The 22,793-nt window shown below is 37.9% G+C and overlaps 1 protein-coding gene across 1 annotated transcript in view; it reads right to left on the bottom strand.

Moving 5' to 3' along the window:
* Positions 1-22,793, bottom strand: part of C5 (complement C5) — a 94,478-nt gene that overhangs the window by 50,403 nt on the left and 21,282 nt on the right. The window contains exons 9-20 of the mRNA XM_027616596.2: positions 22,043-22,169; positions 19,897-20,012; positions 17,920-18,105; positions 16,449-16,652; positions 14,374-14,583; positions 14,099-14,248; positions 12,900-13,029; positions 7,944-8,006; positions 6,643-6,840; positions 4,730-4,820; positions 2,999-3,072; positions 2,148-2,287 (exon numbers count right to left, since the gene is read on the bottom strand). Of these exons, the coding sequence (XP_027472397.2) occupies positions 2,148-2,287; positions 2,999-3,072; positions 4,730-4,820; positions 6,643-6,840; positions 7,944-8,006; positions 12,900-13,029; positions 14,099-14,248; positions 14,374-14,583; positions 16,449-16,652; positions 17,920-18,105; positions 19,897-20,012; positions 22,043-22,169 (1,689 nt within the window). The remainder of the gene's footprint in view (positions 1-2,147; positions 2,288-2,998; positions 3,073-4,729; positions 4,821-6,642; positions 6,841-7,943; positions 8,007-12,899; positions 13,030-14,098; positions 14,249-14,373; positions 14,584-16,448; positions 16,653-17,919; positions 18,106-19,896; positions 20,013-22,042; positions 22,170-22,793) is intronic.

Genomic DNA, 22,793 nt, shown 5'->3' with positions numbered 1-22,793 from the left:
TGGTTTGACAGAATTCCGCATAAATTCATTATAAAAATTCTTAGTAAGTTGGGAATAGAAAAGAATGCTTAAAACTGGATATCTTCAGTTTTCAGACATAGAATATCAATTTAAAAAGCCTACAGCAGGAGTTCTGCTTTTAGTGATGGCCAAGTAGGTCCTGTTGGACAACCATTCTGCAAACACAACTATAAACTCTCGACTACACACACACACACACACACACACACACACACACACACACACACACACAGCCTAAAGGCACTAGAGAGTGGAAGAGAAGGCAGCAGCTGGAAGGAAAGAATGATCCTGGGTGAGATTCCTGTTGATTACAGGTTTCACCTGAGGGAAGGCCCCAGTGGTGCCTTGATGAGTGGCTAAACCCCTGGCAGAACCTGTCATCGTATTGGCTTGAAGAGCCAGGGGACAGAATACGAAAGCCACGAGAGCCGAAACGTGAAGGTGTTCCACGTTCAGCGTATAAACTTTGCTTAAATCTGGCCAACCCTTGAACAACACACAGCACAGATTCCATGCATCCAGACCAAGGCTAATAGAACAGAACTGAGATTTCAGAGTTTGGGACTGAACTCAGCCATCTGCCTGCTAAAACACACAAACCAAAATGGAAGATCTTCAGAGGAACTTGAGCGACTCCAGAGTCACTGTAACATTTCATTAATAAGGTCCAAGGTCCAGTCCAAAATTACTAGATAAGAAGAAATAAGAAAATGTGGCCTATACTTGAGGAAAGATAATTAATAGGGACTAACCCTGAGATATCACAGATGTTCTTGTTTCTTATTTTGATACGATGAAAATGCACTGATAATTTAAAAGTTAAACAAAATATGGCAGTGCAGTGAGATGCATGTCACTTAAGAGCCTGTTGAGTTACAATTGTGTCATTGCAACTGGCAGCACTCTGAGCAATGAAAGCATCCCTTTAGTGGTTTGTGTCACAACTACTCAATTTGCCATGGACGATACCTACACAGGTAAATGTGGCAGTACACTTTATTTACGGACACTGAAATTTGAATTTCATATAATTTTCATGCACCATGAAAATTTCTTCTTTCCTTCAATCTTTAAAAAAAAATGTAAAAACCATTCTTAGAGTACAGGCCACAAGAGGCAGCAGGTCAGTTTGGGCCCATGGGCAATAGTTGGCCACTGACCTAATGAATAAAGAAAAGGACAAAGAGATGTAAAAGATTCAGCATTGTAGGCGGGTCAGTTTCCCCTACATTAATTTATAACTTGAGGACAATACGTATCAAAATCCTTACAAAATTTTAACTAAATCCACAAGCAATTACTTGACACTGAAAGTCTTATGGAATTCAAAAACATTTCAATTTCAGTATATCTACATATTTTTGTTGCATCAAAGTATGAGGGTGTTCAATAGAAAACATTCAAGCATAAAATATATAACATTAGGAGAGTGAAATGGGAATATGTGTTCACAGAGAAAAAGGAATTGATATCTAATCTGTTGTTAATAACAGTTTCTTTGGGTATTTTTAAATGGAATGTTATGGTGTTTAGATTCTGCTGTATACATTTAAAGTTTGTTATAACCATTTCATTGAAAAAATGTTAATATTTAAATATTCCCAAAGTTATAGTTATGATGAAAAATTTTAGATGCTAATTAAAAATGTGCCAATGGGGTACATAGTTTCCCCCCCCAAAATTTAGAGTATGTAAGCAAAATTTTTGGAAACCACTGAAATACTCATCTCTAAGCATGAAATTAGAGCTTTTTAAAAAATATAGTTAGATTTTTGGACCACATTGAGTTCTCATACAAAGTTTTGTGACTATTGTTTTCAGGTGAAATCCGTCACCCTATTGTATAATTCGCTTTAGTCGTGTGCTGACAAAAAGAAGACAAGTTGTCCAGCCATGGTTGGAGTTTTGATGCTTAACTAACTGAGCCACCCAGGTGCCCCTTGTATTCTTCTTTAAATTGGAATTATAAGAAAATTTGTCGTAAGTCTTCCTCCTTTCTTCATCCCTTCATTGAGTTGAATTTTTGTTTTTTGTGTATGTGATAATTCCATTAATAGAATTCTTATAAAATCAGAGAATTCTTCCTTTTTTCCATTTATTTGAACATATAATAAATACCTACTTACCCGTATATCAAACGTCCTATAGTTGTAAACAGTTCCTTTCAACTGGATCTGTTCCCCTCGTACAACAGAATATGGTATATTCATTTCCAGGAAGACATCTTTGAACACCTGTGCCTTGAGAGTATCAGCAACACATATACCTTCAGTCCAAAGTGAAAGCAAATAGAGGCATATTAGGGAATTCTACAATGCCTTATTAGTACTACTGTGTCTCAGATTTGCTTTGCTTGAAGGAAAAAGGCATGTTACATTATGTTCTTCTCTGCACTGTCATGTCCTTGAATTTTCTACTCATTGATCTGTATTTCCATAATTATTGGTATTAATAGAAAGCTTCATTTGTCTAACAGAGATTTAATTCTACCTAAGGCATGAGAATGTAGAAGTACCAAATCTCTTTTTAGATATTCATTATTGACTCTATTTAATGGGTATAAAATTTTGACTGTGGAAACCAAGATTTTAAATAAAAATTAGCAAACAAACAAAACCAATTCTGATGTCATTAATAAAGTATCTGTACTAAATAGCCACAGAAGGGCATTCGCCCAGGAGAGAAGTCATACATTTGTTTCTAACTCTACTCAAGCTCCCAGTCGCTGAGAAAAATAAAGGAAAATGGGGACTTGACATCAGCATTGATAAAATGATGGCTAATAGAAGAGCAGAAGAACAAATTAATATGGTCAATGATATGGGCATATCCAAGTCTTTTTGTAATACATTAAAAAGGATATTTAACAAATGACACCACTTAAGTCCTGGGTGAACTATATAGATTATAACAAAAAAAACTACATTTTGCTAATCAAATCACTCCTTAAATGAGTATATAGCTTAAGTTTGCTTACCACTATCTGAAATGCCAACACCTTGAATTTCCCAGGTAGTTAGAGAATCAGGTAGCACAAATTCCAATTGGCTTCTGAAAGTTAAAATGTTAATATTCAAATACAGTGATTAGCCCAACTTGCCAGCATTCACTAACAGAATTTTTGCTTCATACTACTTTAGAAGAAAAAAATCACAACAAAACAAAAGTACATCAGGTATTAAGGAAAAATCAAGCAAGAAAAATATATTCATTAACTCTCCTACGTGTTGCATGTTTTTAAATATTTCACTCGTATGAAGAGAATTCAAATTCAGAAAGATGCCTTTGAAACACCACAAATTCAAAGCATACAAAAAGGTACTTATTGTGCGGTATGTTCTAAAATAGGGCAGCAAAGTCATGCATCTTAACATTGCTCATAACAAAGTCAACATAACTAAAAATTTCTGATTAAGATTAAGCTTATCTATCTATTTATTTCATTCAACAAATAGCTGTTGTCCACCAACTTTGTGTCAGGCATAGCACTGACACTGAGGACACAGCACTTAAAGATACAGTGCTGTTCTCAAGTAGTTTATAGTCTACTAGAAGAAGTTAATAAATAAACTGCAATTCACTATAATAGCTGTACCAATAAAGCATTTAAAAAAGTTCAGAGGCGGGCGCCTGGGTGGCTCAGTCGTTAAGCGTCTGCCTTCGGCTCAGGTCATGATCCCAGGGTCCTGGGATCGAGTCCCACATCGGGCTCCCTGCTCAGCGGGAAGCCTGCTTCTCCCTCTCCCACTCCCCCTGCTTGTGTTCCTGCTCTCGCTGTCTCTCTCTGTCAAATAAATAAATAAAATCTTAAAAAAAAAAAATTAAAAAAAAGTTCAGAGGCAGTGTGCATTGATTCAACACATTTATTTGGGTGCCTCTACAGCTGGACTCTATGCCAGGTCCTGAATATAAAACAGTAATCTGAATTTAGTCTTTGTCCTGGAAGTATCATTTTAATGTGGAAGACAGGCAGGTAAACAGGCCATTATAAAGGCGTGTGTTACACACAACAGGGCTAGTTGGGAGGGGTAATGAATCCAGTTGCTGGTGGGGTTGGGGAGAGCGGTGGGAGGGCTTACCGGAGGAAGTGCTAGCCAAGGGGCAATGCCAGCTGAAATGGACAACACTGTGGAGGAAGGACTAGAGGCGACAAGAGCAGAGACGAGGAGACCCATTTTAAGACTGACGGCGGGCTTGGGCCTCAGGGCTTACACTGCGCCTTGAAGTCAATGTTTTGAGTCCCCAGGGAAGGGTGATGCTCAGGGACTCAGCACTGTTATCACTGTTTTCAGTGCCTGGGACAGAGCAGTCATTCCATAAAAATGTGTTGAATAACAAGAAAAGAACCTTTCTTCTTATTAATCAATATTTATTTTACAGTATAGCTATTTCAGGATGAAAATGGCTGCTTACTATAGCATATAGCACACATTTGTGTTCAGTATAGACTTATTGAGGTAGAATGAAATTAAATGCAATAGCACCTTTCCTCACCAAGAGTTAGTTAATCTTGCCCTAGAACTAGTTACTAGAGCAAGCACACATTAAAAAAAAAAAAAAGTGAAGCAAATAAAACAAAATTTGATCAAATGCTAATACTGTCTTAACTCTTAAATAAACTATTGGGAAATGGGTAGTTTCCAGACTTTTGGCTATAATATTTGCATTTTCCCACATTTTTCAGAGGAATGTTGAGTAAGTATAATACCTTCTGGAGACATGATGAACTTCCCATAACCAACTTTCTGGAAAATAGCTCCTTATTTCTGGCTTGGTTACTGGTAACAGGGTCTTTATATCTGGGGGGAGGGGGGTGGAGTATGTGTGATTATGAAAAAACAACACAAATTTTACTTAGAGCCAAATTTTAAAGCATGGACATTAATCTATAACTTGAGTAGTTTCTAAAAGGTCAATGGAACATTTTGTTTAGTGATTTCAAAATAGAACTTTCAAGGCCTTGGTACTGACAAAGCAAATAAAGCATAAAAATATCTTTAATGACTTGTTTCTTAAATTGCTAAATGCTTAGTGTTCCTGAGATTATAAAAGATTCTGACCAATCTATAAAGTTATTTGCATTCTTATGATTACAGTAATTGCATTTATGTTATAAAATAAGGGAGGTTTACCTAAAGGAAATTTATTTATAATTCCCTTAATAAAAATGGACAGAATTTCAGAATTTCTGCTTCTGTCCAAGAGGCACTGATAGGGGTTACTCTTCTGTCTTAAACACACACACACACACACACACACACACACAAACAAACAAAAATTAAAAAAAGAAACACCTTAAAAAACAGTCACATTATATAAAACAACAGTTTTCAGACATTACAGCATAAGTGACCCAGGGCTATGATTCCTGAGAGAACGAGACAGGTTAGGTGAATCCTGGAATTGTCCAGGTTTACTGTCTGGAGGCAGTTTGCAGGCTGCAGAGCAGGGAGAGAAACCCATGCAGACCTCTGCAGAATTGCAACACCTATGGGAGTTTTGGGAGGCCAGGCTTTCTAGAATGAGGGGCAGAGCAGAGTACCAGAGAGGAGGGAGGGAATAGCAGACTCAGTTCCGTGCAGCGGAAGCCAAATCAGATGAAAAATAGGACAATGAAAAATATATGTACTAGAATGTTTGTGAAAGTGCTTCTTGTAATAAGTAAAAAACTGAAAACAACCTAAATATATATAATAACACAGTTTGGATAAATGGCCACAAAAATTTATGTTTACAGAAATATATCCACTTAGATGGACAATATTTAAAGACATGCTGTTAAATGATCAGATTCTGAAACAGGAGCCGTCATTCTGCTTTTGTTCAGTTTGTTTTGACTGTACATAAATGAATGAAAGTCCTAAAAATTCTGAAAACCTATTGAGAGGTCTATAAATTCTGAAAACATATTTTATGGTTGCAATGGAAATAAGATTTCATCTTCTGTGTAAGTACACTTAACCTTGTGCTAAGTTTAGAAATCTTTGTGGATGCCTGGGTGGCTCAGTTGGTTAAGCGACTGCCTTTGGCTCAGGTCATGGTCCTGGAGTCCCGGGCTCGAGTCCCGCATCGGGCTCCCTGCTCAGCGGTGAGTCTGCTTCTCCCTCTGACCCTCCCCCCTCTCATGTGCTCTCTCTCTCTCATTCTCGCTCTCTCAAATAAATAAATAAAATCTTGAAAAAAAATAATTAAAAAAAGAAATCTTTGGCTATATTTGATCAGTATAGGCATAAACAAAATTTTTAATGATTGTAATATCACAGAACCATAGAATTCTAGAATTCAAAGGCATACTGGAGATCATGTAGCCCAAGCTTCTTGCTTGAAAAATGAGGAGACTGAGGCTCAGAGAGGATATATAGTCATTCAAGTTTATAGAATGAGCTGGCTTTAAACTTACCCTGGGGTCTTGACTACGGGCTTGTGTGCTCTGCTCTATACTATATGTACCTCTTTTGATTGCCAACAATGATAACTGATTTCCTTCTGATGGGCATTTACAAGTCATCTTTTCTAATTTCAGCTGTAAATAAACCATGAAAACTGCCCTTTTTTAGCAGCGCAGAATTACACAAGATTCCCCAAATGGGGCAGAATTCTGATAGAAAATGTCAAACTTACGCAGCCTTCCCAACTGGATGTTTTTATAAGACACTTCAGAACGGAGCTGGCTGGCGATGTTACAACAGTCCTTGAAAATCTTGACGCATCTGGGTCCTATCTTAATCCGGGCAGCACGCTGCTCACAGGTCTCATCATAGTTAAGAAAGGCTCCATCATAACAACATTTCTTCAGTATGGCATATTTGTATTTAGCCACTGAAATGGTAATGATGCAAGTGTCCCTGATTATGCACAGAGTCATGACACCCCCTCTGGCTCAGGAGGGACCTCGAGGGGTACCTGGTTTCTACTGCCACATGATTCCCTGCCCCACAACAGCCACTGCCAGGTAAATGACCAGCCACTCTAGGCTGGCTGTTCTAGGAATGGGGAGAATGTGGCCCCACCAGGTAGATCATTCTCATTCACACTAAAATGGTTAAAGAGCTTCTTGCGACTAAGCTAAATACTAACTTTTGAAACGGGCACCTTGGGTTCAGCACCCTTTGAGTGAAATAAGTTAACTGAGAAGCCTTCAAATATTTGAAGATAGGTACCACCACTATACAAGTGTTTCCTTCTTGAAGCTACAGATCCTGTTTTTAAAAACTTTTCTTATGTGACATGGTTTGTAGACCATCACTAGTGGCATCATCCTTCATGAGAAGGGCTCAAATTACTCAGTGTCTTCCTTTTTCATCTCATTAGAACTTAGAACAAAGGTTAAAGTTAAAATAACTCATATATGGATGGGGAAGGAATTATTACTACTTGAAGCATGATTATTAGTTGAACTCAGGTGACTGACTTCCATTTCAACGTTCTTCCTATTTTAACATTGTCAATGATCATATTTCTATTTAAATAATTGTTTAAAAATAATTTCTATTAGACTGACTTCCCAAAGAATAATCCAAAATACTATTTGCTGTTAAATATATAAAATAGAAGAAATAGGTTTCCAGGTACATTTCAAAGTTAATCAAATCACGGATTTTGTAAGAATAAAATGGAAGAATATAATTTTAGTTGCCAAATGAAGTCTATAGAGAGGAAGTATTTGTAACAAATAAAAGTTAATCTTTTAGATTTTAAGAGATAGAAATAATACTTATTTTCTTCAGATTGAGGTTATAGCAAATGAAGTATTGGATTTATTTGGATTAATCTTTCTGAAAGAGGTGAGCTAGACATCTGTACATATTTTTCTTTTCATCCATTCTATTTGGATTAGGGAAAATTAGACAATGATTAGTTCTCTCCAGCTTTTGAATAATAAGATCATAACCTTTTCACAACCACATGAAATTTTAGAGTACCTTCCTCTTCAATTTTCTTTTGCAGCATTCGTTTTGGCCTGAGAATTTCTTTACAAGGCTTATCTGTTAAAAAACAAAACAAAGAAGGGAAAAAGGAGATAAAATATCAAGAAGGACAATTCCATGAAATTATTCAAGTATTTAAAACATTCACAAGTCATTCATTTTGTTCAAAAAATCCTGAGATCCTGTTTTCAATTAGGCATGGTGCACCACACATCTTAATACGACTTGTTTTAGCTTAGAGGAGCTCACGATCTAGTGTCATCTATACAGTTTGACTTGTTTGATTTGAGTTCGATTCTAAATCCTACAATGTTTTTGATCCACTGATTACAGAGAAATATCTAAGCATTTAAAGTAAGCAAAGTTTGGGGGAGGAGCAAGATGATGGAGGAGTAGGAGACCTAAATTTCGTCTGGTCCCAGGAATTCAGCTGGATAGGGATCAAACCATTCTGAACACCTATGAACTCAACAGGAGATGGAAGAAAAGAATAGCAGCAACTCTCTGAACAGAAAAGCGACCACTTTCTGGAAGGTAGGACGTGCAGAGAAGGGAATCTGAAGCGTTATTCGGGAGGATAGATGGCAGGGGAGGGGGCCTCTGTCGGCCGCTTCTGGCAAGTGATAGAGCCATGGAGCACAAAATTGGAACTTTTAGAAGTCGGCTTCACTGAGGGACGTCGCTCCAGTGGCTAAGCGGGGGGTGGAACCCTTGCGGGACAGTGTGGTCTGAGGACCCTCGGGGTCACAGAAAGACTGGGGGTGCCTGAGTGCGGCAGAGCTCCCTCCCAGGTACTGGAACAGGGAAGCCGGCTGCAAAGACAGAGCCAAGGAGTGGGCTCTCAGCTTGGGGTTGCCATAAACCATGATCCACCGCAGTTGGGCCACTGCTCTTCCAGCAGGGACCCAACAAGCAGCAGATCTGGGGAGACTCCCCTTCCTCCTCTGGGAGGAGCGGTGCGGGAGTGCACCGCAGGGATCTGCTGGGTTTGGAGACTCCACACGGGGTCGGATGCCAGAGATAGAAACGCTCGGTCACAGGCCAGGTGAGCACAGAGTGCGGCTGGAGACTGGGGAGACAGGAGTGATTGACTGCTTTTCTCTGGGGGTGTACTGAGGAGTGGGGCCCCAAGTTCTTGGCTCCTCCGGGGCAGAGATTGGGAGGCCGCCATTTTTACTCTCCTTCTGCAAACCCATACAAAAGCTTGCAGGGAACAAAAGCTCCCAGACCAAACTCAAGCAGATTACTTAGCCCACCCCCAGCAAGGGCAGGGCAATTCCGCCTTTGGCAAAGACATTTGAGACCCATGGCAACAGGCCCCTGCCCCAGAAGATCAGCAAGAATAGCCAGCCAAGACCAAGTTTACCGATCAATGAGAATGGCAGAACTCCAGCACGAGGGGCATACAGCACATAGAATTCATGGCTTTTTTTCCCCCTGATTCTTTAGTCTTTCCAAAGTTAATTTTTAAAATTTTCTTTGTTTTCTTTTTCTTTTTTGAATTGTTCTTTTCCCCTTTTTCAACCAACATCTTATCAATCCCTTTTTAAAAAATCTTTTTTATTTTTCATTTTTAGAGTCATATTCTATCCCTTCATAGTAGTTAACCTTATTTTTGGTATATATATATATATATATATATATATATATATATATAAAGTTGTTCTCTCTTTAAAATTTTGGGATACAGTTTCTTCTAACAGACCAAAATATACCCTAAATCTCTAGTGCATGGCTTTGTTCTAGTCTCCTGCCTGATCACATTCTCTCCCCCCTTTTTAATTCCTCTTCTTTCTTTTTTCAACCAACTTCTTTTCTTATTAACTCCTTTTTTAAATTCTTTTATATTTTTCATCTTTATAGTCATATTCCATCCCTTCATCGTATTTACCCTTTTTCATTAAAACTTTGGGAGGCACTTTCTTCTAACAGACCAAAATACACCCAAAATCTAGTGTGTGGCACTGATCTATGCACCAGCCTGATCATATTTAATCATATTCTTTTTTTAAATCTTTTTTCTTTTTCTCTTTTTTTTCTTTTTTCTTTCTTTCCCCCCGGTTTCAGGTCTCTTCTGATTTGTTTAGTGTATATTTTTCTGGGGTCGTTGTTACCTTGTTAGCATTTTGTTCTCTCATTCATCTATTGTCCTCTGGACAAATGACAAGACGGAAAAAAAATCACCTCAAAAAAAAAAGAACAAGAGGCAGTAATGACTGCCAGGGACCTAATCAATATGGACATTAGTAAGTCGGAACTAGAGTTCAGAATGACAATTTTAAAGATACTAGCTGGGCTTGAAAAAAGCTTGGAAGATATTAGAGAAATCCTTTCTGGAGAAATAAAATAAATAAATAAATAATTAAATAAAAGAACTAAAATCTAACCAAGTCGAAATCAAAAAGGCTATTAATGAGGTGCAATCAAAAATGGAGGCTCTAACTGCTAGGATAAATGAGGCAGAAGAGAGATTTAGTGATATAGAAGACCAAATGATGGAAAATAAAGAAGCTGAGAAAAAGAAACCTTTGGGTTTATAGCAACTCATGCTATAAACTATAAAATACTCATGAAAGAAATTGAGGAAGACACAAAGAAATGGAAAAATGTTCCATGCTTATGGATTGGAAGAACAAATATTGTGAAGATGTCAATGCTACCTAGAGCAATCTACACATTCAATGCAATCCCTATCAAAATACCATCCACTTTTTTCAAAGAAATGGAACAAATAATCCTAAAATTTGTATGGAACCAGAAGAGATGCCGAATAGCCAGAGGAATGTTGAAAAAGAAAAGCAAAGCTGGTGGCATCACAATCCCGGACTTCCAACTCTATTACAAAGCTGTCATCATCAAGACAGTATGGTACTGGCACAACAACAGACACATAGATCAATGGAGCAGAATAGAGGGCCCAGAAGTGGACCCTCAACTCTATGGTCAACTAATCTTCAACAAAGCAGGAAAGAATGTCCAATGGAAAAAGACAGTTTCTTCAACAAATGGTGTTGGGAAAATTGGACAGCCACATGCAGAAACAGTAAACAAAACCAAAAGACAACCAACAGAATGGAAGAAAATATTTGCAAATGACATATGAGATAAAGGGCTAGTATCCAAAATCTATAAAGAACTTATCAAACTCAACACCCAAAGAACAAAGGATCCAATCAAGAAATGGGCAGAAGACATGAACAGACATTTTTCCAAAGAAAACATCCAAATGGCCAACAGACACATGAAAAAGTGCTCAACATCGCTCAGCATCAGGGAAATCCAAATCAAAACCTCAATGAGATATCACCCCACACCAGTCAGAATGGCTAAAATTAACAAATCAGGAAACAACAGATGTTGGCAGGGATGTGGAGAAAGGGGAACCCTCCTACACTGTTGGTGAGAATGCAAGCTGGTGCAGCCACTCTGGAAAACAGTATGGAGGTTCCTCAAAAAGTTGAATATAGAGCTACCATATGACCCAGTAATTGCACTACTGGGTATTTACCCCAAAGATACAAATGTAATGATCCTAAGGGGTACGTGCACCCTGATGTTTATAGCAGCAATGTCCACAATAGCCAAACTATGGAAAGAGCCAAGATGTCCATCAACAGATGAATGTATAAAGAAGATGTGGTATTTATATACAATAGAATATTACGCAACCATCAAAAAGAATGAAATCTTGCCATTTACATCGACGTGGATGGAACTGGAGGGTATTATGCTGAGTGAAATAAGTCAATCAGAGAAAGACATGTATCATATGACCTCACTGATATGAGGAATTCTTAATCTCAGGAAACAAACTGAGGGTTGCTGAAGTGGTGGGGGTTGGGGGGATGGGGTGGCTGGGTGATGGACACTGGGGAGAGTATGTGCTATGGGGAGCACTGTGAATTGTATAAGACTGTTGAATCACAGACCTGTACCTCTGAAATAAATCATACATTATATGTTAAAAAAAGAAGATAGTAGGAAGGGAAAAATGAATGGGGGGAAATCAGAGGGGGAGACGAACCATGAGAGATTATGGACTCTGAGAAACAAACTGAGGGTTCTAGAGGGGACGGGGGTAGAGGGATGGGTTAGCCTGGTGATGGGTATTAAAGAGGGCACGTTCTGCATGGAGCACTGGGTGTTATATGCAAACAATGAATCATGGAACACTACATCAAAAACTAATGATGTAATATATGGTGATTAACACAATAAAATAAAAAATAAAGTAAGCAAAGTTTTTGTTGGGTATGCTACTTTTATTATTTGTTCTTTGTGCTATATTATTATGAGTAATAGGTCAAATATAATTATGAACAATTTTAAAGCCACAGAAAGAATATAATTAAGATGTGGCCCTTGTCCTTAAAGAGCTCACAGTGCAGTGGCTGAGACAAAATACATAACTAAATGCAAGAATGTGCCGTGATGCACTGCTGCTGTGTTGCTTATAAACAGAGCTAGTTCCTACAGTATTCTCCTTATGAAAGGAGGGAATGATCAGTTCTATATGGGGAAGAGGCCTGATAGAGGAGGTGATTCTTTCACCAGCTTCTTCAGGCTAATATAAGGGAAAGCAGTCCTGATGGGGAAAAGCCTAAAGGTGTTCAATAGTACAGTGCCACCCAAATGGCCACCACACATACTGCCACTACCCTTGGTTCTGTACAGCTTAAACATAAGGTAAGGTAGAGCAAGACAAAAGATAGTTGGAGAGAGATGGGGAGAAGATCATGGAAGACTCTGAGGACTACACTAAAAACTGTACTTTATCTTGATGGCCAGTAAAACATTTTGTACTGGGGAGTTATGTAGTCATGTCTCTCTAAGATCAGTGTAGAGAATACTGTGGAAGAGAATTATGAAAAGGATGTCCAGGAGGAAAATGATCAATGTAAATTTCAGTAATCAATTTGAAGAATAAACAAAAAATGCTTAACATTTTACCATTTTCTTGGGTGTCATCTGCATTTGCATTGGTGAGGAAGGTGAGTCCAGCCAAATAGAATACATCTGCGTTGTTGTGGCCACCACCTGCCCCACAGCCCAGGTCGCTCGTCTCTAAGGCTTGAAACACCTGTCCAAAGGTAATTAGCTAATTAAATAATTCTTAGGAGTTAACTGAAGGCAACATGTTGAGTCTATTTAGATGTATAAATCATTCCCCTGAAGAACTAAAGGTACAAGTTGTCACATGGTTATAACAAATGAGATCACACATTTGTCAAACAGTCAAAGACCAAGTTTCCCAACTTCATTTTTTTAGTTTGACCTTTTATATTTACAAACACATACCTATTGAAAATTAAAACAAGAACTAAGTTTTAAGTTTGGTGAGAAGATTCTCAGGAACCAACCCATGCTGTTTTGTACATAAAACGCATGCTGTGATCAATATAACATATAAATAATAAATAAACAAACACACGAATTAGTGAATTACCAGACAAATTAATTTTTAAGTTGCTAAAGAAAAAAAAAAGGAACACAACCTCTTGTGTTTTGGGGAAGAAGACTCTAGGTTCTGAGTGGGTGAGAACTTGTTTGGGGAAGCTTATTCCAGTTTTAATTTTGATCCCAAATGTTGTTTTTTTTTTTTTTCTTTTCTGAACGTTTTTAACTGTATAGTTTTTTTTTCTTTCTTGTTCAAAGAAATTCAAACATAGATAACAGTAGCAGGGCCTAGGGGTGATAAATGGGAATTTAGGTGAATTGAATAATTTTCACATTCTTTTATGCCACAGATTTTAAAGAGAGTGAAAAAAAAGAAAACAAAACCAAAAACCTTCCAGAGGCTGCCTTCCAGGCTTCTATTGTGCTGCCACTATAAAGCCCCCAACTCTTCAATATCAAAACCCTCCCAATTGATGGCAATTTTGCCCCATGAATATAATTGCCATCATGGTCAGATGTTTTTAAAGTGCTTAACTCTACACTTGGAAAAACAAAAAAGGATAAATCTATGCTTTAGGGACTAACATGGCGTTGCCTTGCCTTCCTAAGAACCATTGTTTTGAGTATATTACAGAAAAGCAGGCCTGGTCTTCCCCTAATTCTTCCCCACAACCTATCCTAAAGCCATACTTTGTGAAGCATTGCACAGAGTCACCCCATGCACCAGCAACCAAGGCCATGCACTACTTAACTCTTTCCAAGGGCTTCTTGGCTCTCCTTTGGACTCCATATATAGCACTGTCCACTGCTGACAGAGCCACCCAGGATTTTGACTCAGTTTCCATATCAAGAGCTACATGTTGGCCTGGAGAATATGCAACTTCTCTTGAAGACAGATGGACCTAAAAGATATTTGAAAAAGAAAAGAATAGGTCATTTGTGTGAGACAAACCTTCACAAGTAGTTAAATTTACAGTCTCCTTTACTCGGAAGAAAATTCGATTGTGACTCATAATTTGTGGCTCACCTGGAGTTGGTTGCCACACTTTTCTTCGATACTCAACCAGACTGAGTCAGACACTAACTCTGCTGTCTGCTCTCCTGTGACGATGTAATAGACCAGGAGACGGGCTGAAGGAACCATGTTTTGTGTCACTGGAATGTTTATGCTTTGGTAGGATGAATCTGGAAGTTTCTCCCTTGTGCCAAAGTGAACAATTTTGCCCTTGGATAAAATCTAAAAATAAACAGCAGTAGTAGCCATTAAAAACAAAATCCTCTGTAGTGAAAAGAAGGGCCATATACACTCCAATGTTCATAGCAGCAATGTCCACAATAGCCAAACTGGAAAGAGCCGAGATGCCCTTCAACAGATGACTGGATAAAGAAGATGTGGTCCCTATATACAATGGACTATTACTCAGCCACCAGAAAGGATGAATACCCAACTTTTGCATCAACATGGATGGGACTGGAGGAGATTATGCTAAGTGAAATAAGTCAAGCAGAGAAAGTCAATTATCATATGGTTTCACTTATTTGTGGAACATAAGGAATAACATGGAGGACATTAGGAGAAGGAAGGGAAAAATGAAGGGGGGGAAATCAGAGGGGGAGATGAACCAGGAGAGACTATGGACTCTGAGAAACAAACTGAGGGTTTCAGAGGGGAGGGCAGTGGGGGGATGGGTGAGCCCGGTGATGGGTGTTAAGGAGGGCATGTACTGCATGGAGCACTGGGTGTTATACAAAAACAATGAATTGTGGATCACTACATCAAAAACTAATGATGTACTGTATGGTGACTAACATAACATAAAAAAAATAAAATAAAATCAAAAAAAAAAAAAAAAACCCAACAAACTCTTTGCCTCAGGATGGAGCTTAGAGCTGGAGTAGAAATTGTATGAAAGTTAAAGAAAGTTAACAAGCATGGGCCCACTATATGTCAGAAACTTTTACGTTCACTTAATTCCTTTCTTTCTCACAAGAACCAGGATAGGAATATTACCACCATTGTGCAGATAGATAAAGGGACTGGGGCTCAGGAATTAACTAAATGTCATACTGATTTTAGCTCAAAATCACATAACTAGGAAATCAGAGAGCTAAGATTTCACCCTAAATCTGCTTAAGTCATCACACTGTCACTAAAATCTCTTCCATTTTATTGATTAAAAAAAAAAAGATGAGTAAGTGGAGTGCATCTTATTTGGGAATTAAGTTTTAAAGCCAGGTTCTAAACTGGAGGCACATGGTTAAAAAAAAAAAAAAGGTTACAAATCATATGAAGCCAAAATGTCTTCAAAGATCCCTTAAATTGTCCTTAGAGAGCAGGACTACATACATGGTTTTGGTACACAGTCCCAACACAGGTCCCATAACTCTTCATCAGTCACTATGATCTGTGTTCCTCATTTATTTTTTAATTTCTTTCTCAAAAATGTTGAAAAAGCCATCACCACCCGTTTGGCCTAGCCATCAGAATAACACAACCCATTTCTTTGAAAATTGTCAGGATTTTTCCCACCTTCTGTCCTAAGGTTCTACCCACAGGCTTGATTGGCCACCTTTGTTTAATATAAGTAACATAATAGGAATGCTGCTAAACTATAGAATTGGAGTAGGTATTGTATGACTCAACTCTTAAGAGTAGGATATGGGGCCCCCTTTTATGCCAATGAAATGCACATATTTGAAATAGGTCTAGGCATGTATCTTTGGCCATGAACAAGGGCAGAGGTAATGTGAGAACTTAATCAGGCTCTTTCTCTGGAATAATCAGGCTCTCTTTGGTGAAAGGCATATCAGACAAGGAGTCAGCTGTTCCCAGTTCAAATAGAAATCTTCCCCTTCCAAGCTAAGTGACCACGGCAAGCCTCTTAACCTCTCTGTTCCTCAGTTTCATCATCTAGGAAATGGTCATGAACATCATGGCCCATCTCAAAGGTTTTTGAAAAACTGATTACCAAATTTGATTATGTTCTTGAAAGTGCTTTGTAAAAACAAATGTAAGGGATCATTCTCAGGTTCCTCTGTTAATAAAGAGAGATGTCCAGGTAGGGGAATAGACAGATGTAAATCTATCATTACTGTACTTACCAAGTAATTATAGTGAGTTATTTTGTCAATATATGGACTTCTGGGGGTAACAATAATATTCAGATATTCTCCCACAAGCAAAGGTTTATAGTTTTCAATCCAGTCAATATAAAGGTAACTTTTGCTGAGAGATGAATATGCTATTGCTTGGTAATCTTTGCTGGCCTGATTTTCTTCTGGAAGATCTGGGTCATCAGTCCTGACCTGAAAAGAAAAATTTCAAAAGACACATGTGGACTGAGATGAAATATTTTCTGTGAAAAAATACGTTTTAAATTTCTTTCTTTGCTTTATAAGTTTCTAAATTTCACAAGACCAAGTGCTAAAGGAAAAAACAGACTCCATTACTCCAATGTTTGTACAGCTGTGGTATCAAGTAACAAAGACTATGGACAATAATTGGAATAATATGGAATTATGAGCTATGGTGGGAAAATCTGGTGAAGTAAAGAGGGAAAGATGCTCCTGGAACAAATATTAGCCCTCTTCCTGAAATGTCATGGCAATCTGGGGACTATTCTTCCCATGGGTTGGCAGGGTAAGAGAAGGGTACCAGTGGGGAGGTCTTGAGGATAGGGACAAGAGTTGTAAATGAACAGCACACAGACTCTCTGGTCCAGTTTCAGTGTGAACTGGTAGCACAAGAGATGCACTTATAAATACAGAATGGGGCAGAGATGATATCATTGCCGCAATATCCACTTTTGACAGCAAAGGGGCTATTAGCTCATGCTCTGGAGTGAGATGGGTATTGGTTTGCATCCCAGGGCTGCCGTTTATTAACTCTGGATAAGTTATTTAATCACAAGAGAGGTTAGAAGCCCCCCTTTCCTCAGCTGCAAAATGGCAAAGAGAATATTCTCTAATTCATGGAGCTGACTAACTGGGTATTCAATGTGTTCTACACAAAGCTCTTAGCATTTCGTGAGTGCTCAGTAGATGACAGTGAATGCGTACATGCTGCAGTCATTGATGTGCATTATCAACTTATTCATTTTTTATTTGGGATTGGGAACTTAAGCATTATTTGCTGGGAGAGAAGCCTATTAACTGAGCTCGAAGGCTGAAGTGGTTTATGCAGCTAGGAAAAAGGGAGGCTTCCATGTTTGACCTTTTTGTGTCCCTGAAAAAAGATAAAAGGTGGGAGTGAAGGAGAGAATATTTCTGCCACTGACTTCCACTGCCGAAAGAAGCTCTTCTGAAGCTTCTAGATTCTACTATAGTCTTACTAATATAAAATAATTAATTCCCAAATAAAAAATGATAGATTTATCTTCCTCAAGGACCATTCAATGGATTAGCATATTGCCTCTGGTTCTTATGGGTTTTTTTTCCCCTTTGGATGTGAAGTTGTGGATCTGTTCTCTGGACTCGTGTTTAAAATCTGCCGCATCTGTTCTGCACACTAGCCAAAACACACAGTCAAAAGCACACACTGTCCTAGAAAATTCAACAGGAGAATTCAGCTCACGTTAAACTCCAGCACCGTTGCTCCAGATGGAAGATTAATCACAAATGAAGCTACTCCATCACTGGGACGTGTTGCACTTTTCTTTGACTCCAAGTCAGACATCTCTTGGTTTACATCGACCGTGTGTGCACTCAGGGTCACCGGGACCCCTCCTACCAATTGGTCCAGCGAATCCTTAACCTGCACCTGTTTGTCAGAATAGTCCGAAGTAGCTCGTCACTACTTTTTAAAAAGCAGAACAATTCTGAAATAATTTTTCTTCCTCCCCACAAAAATATAAATTATTCATGTTTACTTCAGTAAAGAGAAGCATGTTCTTAGATTATAGGAAGGTTTGGTTCTGTTTAGTTATGTCATTTTCGAATGCATTCCCTGTACATCAGGCAGACTCAGGACATAAATATCATTCTACTAAGTCCATCGAGTAGATGTGATAAGGTCTTCTGCTACCTAACTTCTGTGATTCTTCAGTGCTTTTAGAACTGGATAAAGGAGAAAACGAGGCAATCACTTCTGGGAGTAACTCGCTTAGACATGACAAATAATACATTCATATTTTTTTCTCTTAACCTTTACCTCTCACTGCCAGGCATGTGGCCATACATAATTTCCACAAAGATATGCTTTATGTTATTTTATTTTTATATGTGATAGAAAATATATAAAAGATTTTAAAATAATATAGATATATTCAATATAATAATATTATATTTATGGTATTTTGTTATATATTATTATATATTATCTATAATATACCATAAATTATCATACAGATCCTATAACATATATTATAATATATTTATATGTATGAAAGAAGCTACAAGCATGTCCAAAGGTTACTTTATTTTTTTTTAAAGATTTTATTTATTTATTTGAGAGAGAATGAGAGATAGAGAACACGAGAGGGAAGAGGGTCGGAGGGAGACGCAGACTCCCTGCTGAGCAGGAAGCCCAATGTAGGACTCGATCCCGGGACTCCGGGATCATGACCTGAGCTGAAGGCAGTTGCTTAACCGACTGAGCCACCCAGGCACCCGTCCAAAGGTTACTTTAGCTTGGCAAATCTTTTTCTCTTAAAAGCCAGTGATCACTTAAGCCACTCTCTTAAGACAGTGAGTATTAAGTACATTTTAACTATACCAAAGTTGATTTTTAAAAGCAACACATTTTAAGAATAAAAAAATAAAACACTATGTTCTAGCTTTCTAAGTTAAAGACAGGGAACAAAAATTTGCATCTTAAAAATACAATATAATATGTATTACATATAATGAAATATATAACACTAAATAAAATAGAACTAGAAAGTCAAATGAAAGTATTAACACTGTACTATCAGCATTTTAAAAAGGAAAAGTGGAGGGAGGAGAGAAAATATTAAAAGGGAAGGAAGAAGAAGAAGAAAAAAACAAAAAACAGAGAACAGAGAGAATAGAGAGGCAAGGACCAAAAGAGCCAAAATGGAAAGAATGGAGAATGGTACAGAGAGAGAACATGAGACAGAGTTATGGCAAGGACCACAGGGGCAGACTGAAAAGCACAGAAATGCAAAGAGAGATGACACAGGAAGTAAAAAATAGTGAGAGAATGGGGTTTCACTTTCAAGGAATGATATTCCTATTTTAAAGCTTTTGGAGAACATGCCACCAAATAATTTTAAATGTTGAGCATTTTTTTAAACTACGGACTTAGAGTGTTTTATTTACATATAATTAAATGCAATGCTTTTTAAGGGAATGCCTAACACAGTCTACCTTCCTAAATACTGACACTTGTTCTAAGGGTTGAAATCGCTCCCGAGGCTGAAGCTGGCCTGCAGTTTCCTACCCCCCTCCTCATCTCTAGGAGGGGCAGGTTTTGCAGATGAGTTTTCTCTGTGATTCCCTTCTCCAGCATCCCTCCCCTGTTTGCCTCCCTCATGCTTTCTGTAAACAGAAAAAGACAACCATATTTATCAATTTTCTCTCTTTCATCTACCTTGACAGAATATGGAATCCCAGGCTTCAAGAAAAGAGGAGTAGCAACCAAATTCAGTTTGTAGGGAGAGAGGACATATCTGATGCCAGGAATTTCCGCCTCTTCAGAAAATCCACCTAAAGAAATGACATGCATCATATTGAGGGCTATACCGCTCGGTATGGGGATCTAGTTTACCTGTGTACGTCTCCACAGACTCATTCACTCACTGGCTCCATTCCTGCATTCATTCATCAGGAGTAAGTTGGGCATGGGTCTTGATTCCAAGGGACAGTGCAGAGAAAAGTTTACACCTCAGGTGTTTCCAAAGCCTTACATCCAAGGCTTGTGTGTAGAGTCGCCCCTTGTAGAAGGAAACTATAGGGTTAGACTGAGGAGGAGTGTGAGGAAGGGACACCACTCTTTGTCAGTGACCTGAGTTTCAGTTGAATATGTACAAGGGATTATGGAAAGAAGGAAAGGACTAGACACTAAGTTTATAGGGGTTCACCTGTAGAGCACAGGGATATGGAGAGAAATGGAGAAGACATAGAACGAGTGCTTGAGGTAAAAGGAGCCCTGAGAGTCCACTGGTAGGAGCCCAATAACATACAAAGCTCCAGTATCCCTAAACTCCTTTCCAATATTCATCCCTAACACACCTATACATATCCTACACTTCAGCCAACTGGATAACCAACTGGGTAATCTCAAAGATCAAGTCTTACCTTCTACCCTTGGTACATCCCCTCTATGGAGGGTGTCCCATTTCACCCCCATCTACCATCCCTGCCTCAAAACCCTACTTATCATTCAAGATTGATCATCTTCAGGATATTGTATGTGGTTGCTCAATAGTCACCTAGGAGCTTACCTTCCTTTGGAGATCAGTAGCATTAAGTACTTTGCTTATTAGAGCACAAATAGAATTCCTGCTTACAACAAAATTCTTTGTTTACCGGTCTTACAGCTGATGCTGGTTTGTAAGCCACTTGAGCGTTGGGATTATACATCATTCATATTTGTAAGCCTGTATGTTTAGCAACACTCTTTGAAAATCTCATAAATATTGCTTAAATGGTATATATTTGAAATAAATTGAGAAAAAGTAAAAGTAAAAAAGAAACATTAAAATCATGTCAAAAATAATATCCTGGGCATGGAGTATCATTCTCTAATATCTATTGATCATCTGATATATACAAGGTACTCAACAACTGAATAATTATCTCAATACTTCATTCTACTACCCTTGAAGGACAAATTTAAAGAGGTGGAAGGGGCATTAGGGATCATCTGGTCTAATTCTCATTTTATTTAAAAAAAAAAAGGACTAGTGTGGTTAAATTATTTGTTCAAGTTAGTTTAAGGGTTTGATATAAACCTGAAAATATAAAGAACATCAGTAATCAAGATACCAGAAGTAAGACAAATTGACCTAATTTGGAGTGATAATTAATGACTATTAAAAACCACTGGAATGGGTTGAGAGCATTAGATAAGATTTTAAGGATGCTAAGAAAGTAGTAGGTAGGTAGGAGGAGAGGAGGAAGAAGAAGAGGAAGAAGAAGGAGGAGGAGGAGGGGGAGGAGGGGGGCTAACACTTACATGGTTCTCACTATGGGACATGTACTGTTTTAAGTACTTTGCATATATTGACTCTTCAATCCTCACCACAGCCCTATGAGGTATATGCTATTATTGTACCCATTTCAGAAACATTACCTCCAATTTTACAGAGAATCCCTGAATATTACAGCTGAAAGGGGCTTTAGGAGGTATTTATTCAACTCCATCATTGTACAGATAAGGAGACTAAATGCAGTATCTTTCATTTGCATAGTACTTTATCAAACATTTTTACATATATAATCTCATTTTGATTTTTATTCTTACCAGGTAAGAACACTGGGGTGCTAGATGTTCAAGCCAGATATCAGGATATCAATATCAATTAGGCAGATGCTAACCCATTTTTGCACTTGGGGTGGTAAGAGAACAAATGACTAGAGTGTGGGAGAGCTCTACTCTAATCTCAGTTTCTAATGATATGAAAAGTAAAATTTAACTAAGAAAGAAAATAAAATACAAAAGAATTACAGAAATTATTTAAACTTTTAATATGCTGTCTAAATATTATTCAAGAGAAAGTTAAAAAAAAACTTACCTGTAGATTCTATGACTGTTACACCAATGTAAAGGTACTTCTTGTTTAAATCTTCCAGACTGTTATAGGACAGTTCTTTAATTGCCGTTTCAGAGTTAAATGTGATTTGAGCAATTCCATTTATCAACTTTTTAAAAGCAGAAAATGAAAGAAGCATTTCAGAGAAGAACTTAACAGACAAAAATTAACAAAATCTGCCTCTACTAGCTTCTGAATAGAAGGCAACTATTAGAGGAATGGTTTATTGTCATCAGTAGGGTGAATGATTAAGTCTACAAATTAGCCCGGAATGTTATTTTCTACCTTATGAATATAGATGTATAGGAAGAGTCGTAAACATTACGTGGTTCAACAGGTCTTTGTTGCACTAGCTGACAAAGATTCCTTCTCCTGATCTTTGAGTCATCATCCATTTTCTGGGCCTGCTTTCCAGCTTACTTTTGCTCCAGAGAGTTTGTTGGGTTTTATGCTATTTAATTTGTACCTCACTGCTTACATATTGAAACACTAATTTAAAAACACACAATGGATAGAGGGAGATGGAGTTAAGTCATATTATTTAATTATTAACCACAACAGTAAAATAGATTTTTGCCTTATTTTTTCTTCTAAAATTGAGTAGCTTGAGGCCAGAGATTTTTGTCTTATTTACCTTCAAATCTCAGTGCCTAGCCTAGACTCTTACATTAAAAAGAGGTGTCTGCTTTATATCTTGAATAAATCAAACTCTTTGGAAAAGCATAAGCTAATT

The sequence above is a fragment of the Zalophus californianus genome, chromosome 13, assembly GCF_009762305.2.
Source record: "Zalophus californianus isolate mZalCal1 chromosome 13, mZalCal1.pri.v2, whole genome shotgun sequence".
NCBI lineage: Eukaryota > Metazoa > Chordata > Mammalia > Carnivora > Otariidae > Zalophus > Zalophus californianus.
This window is presented reverse-complemented; position numbering and strand designations above follow the sequence as displayed.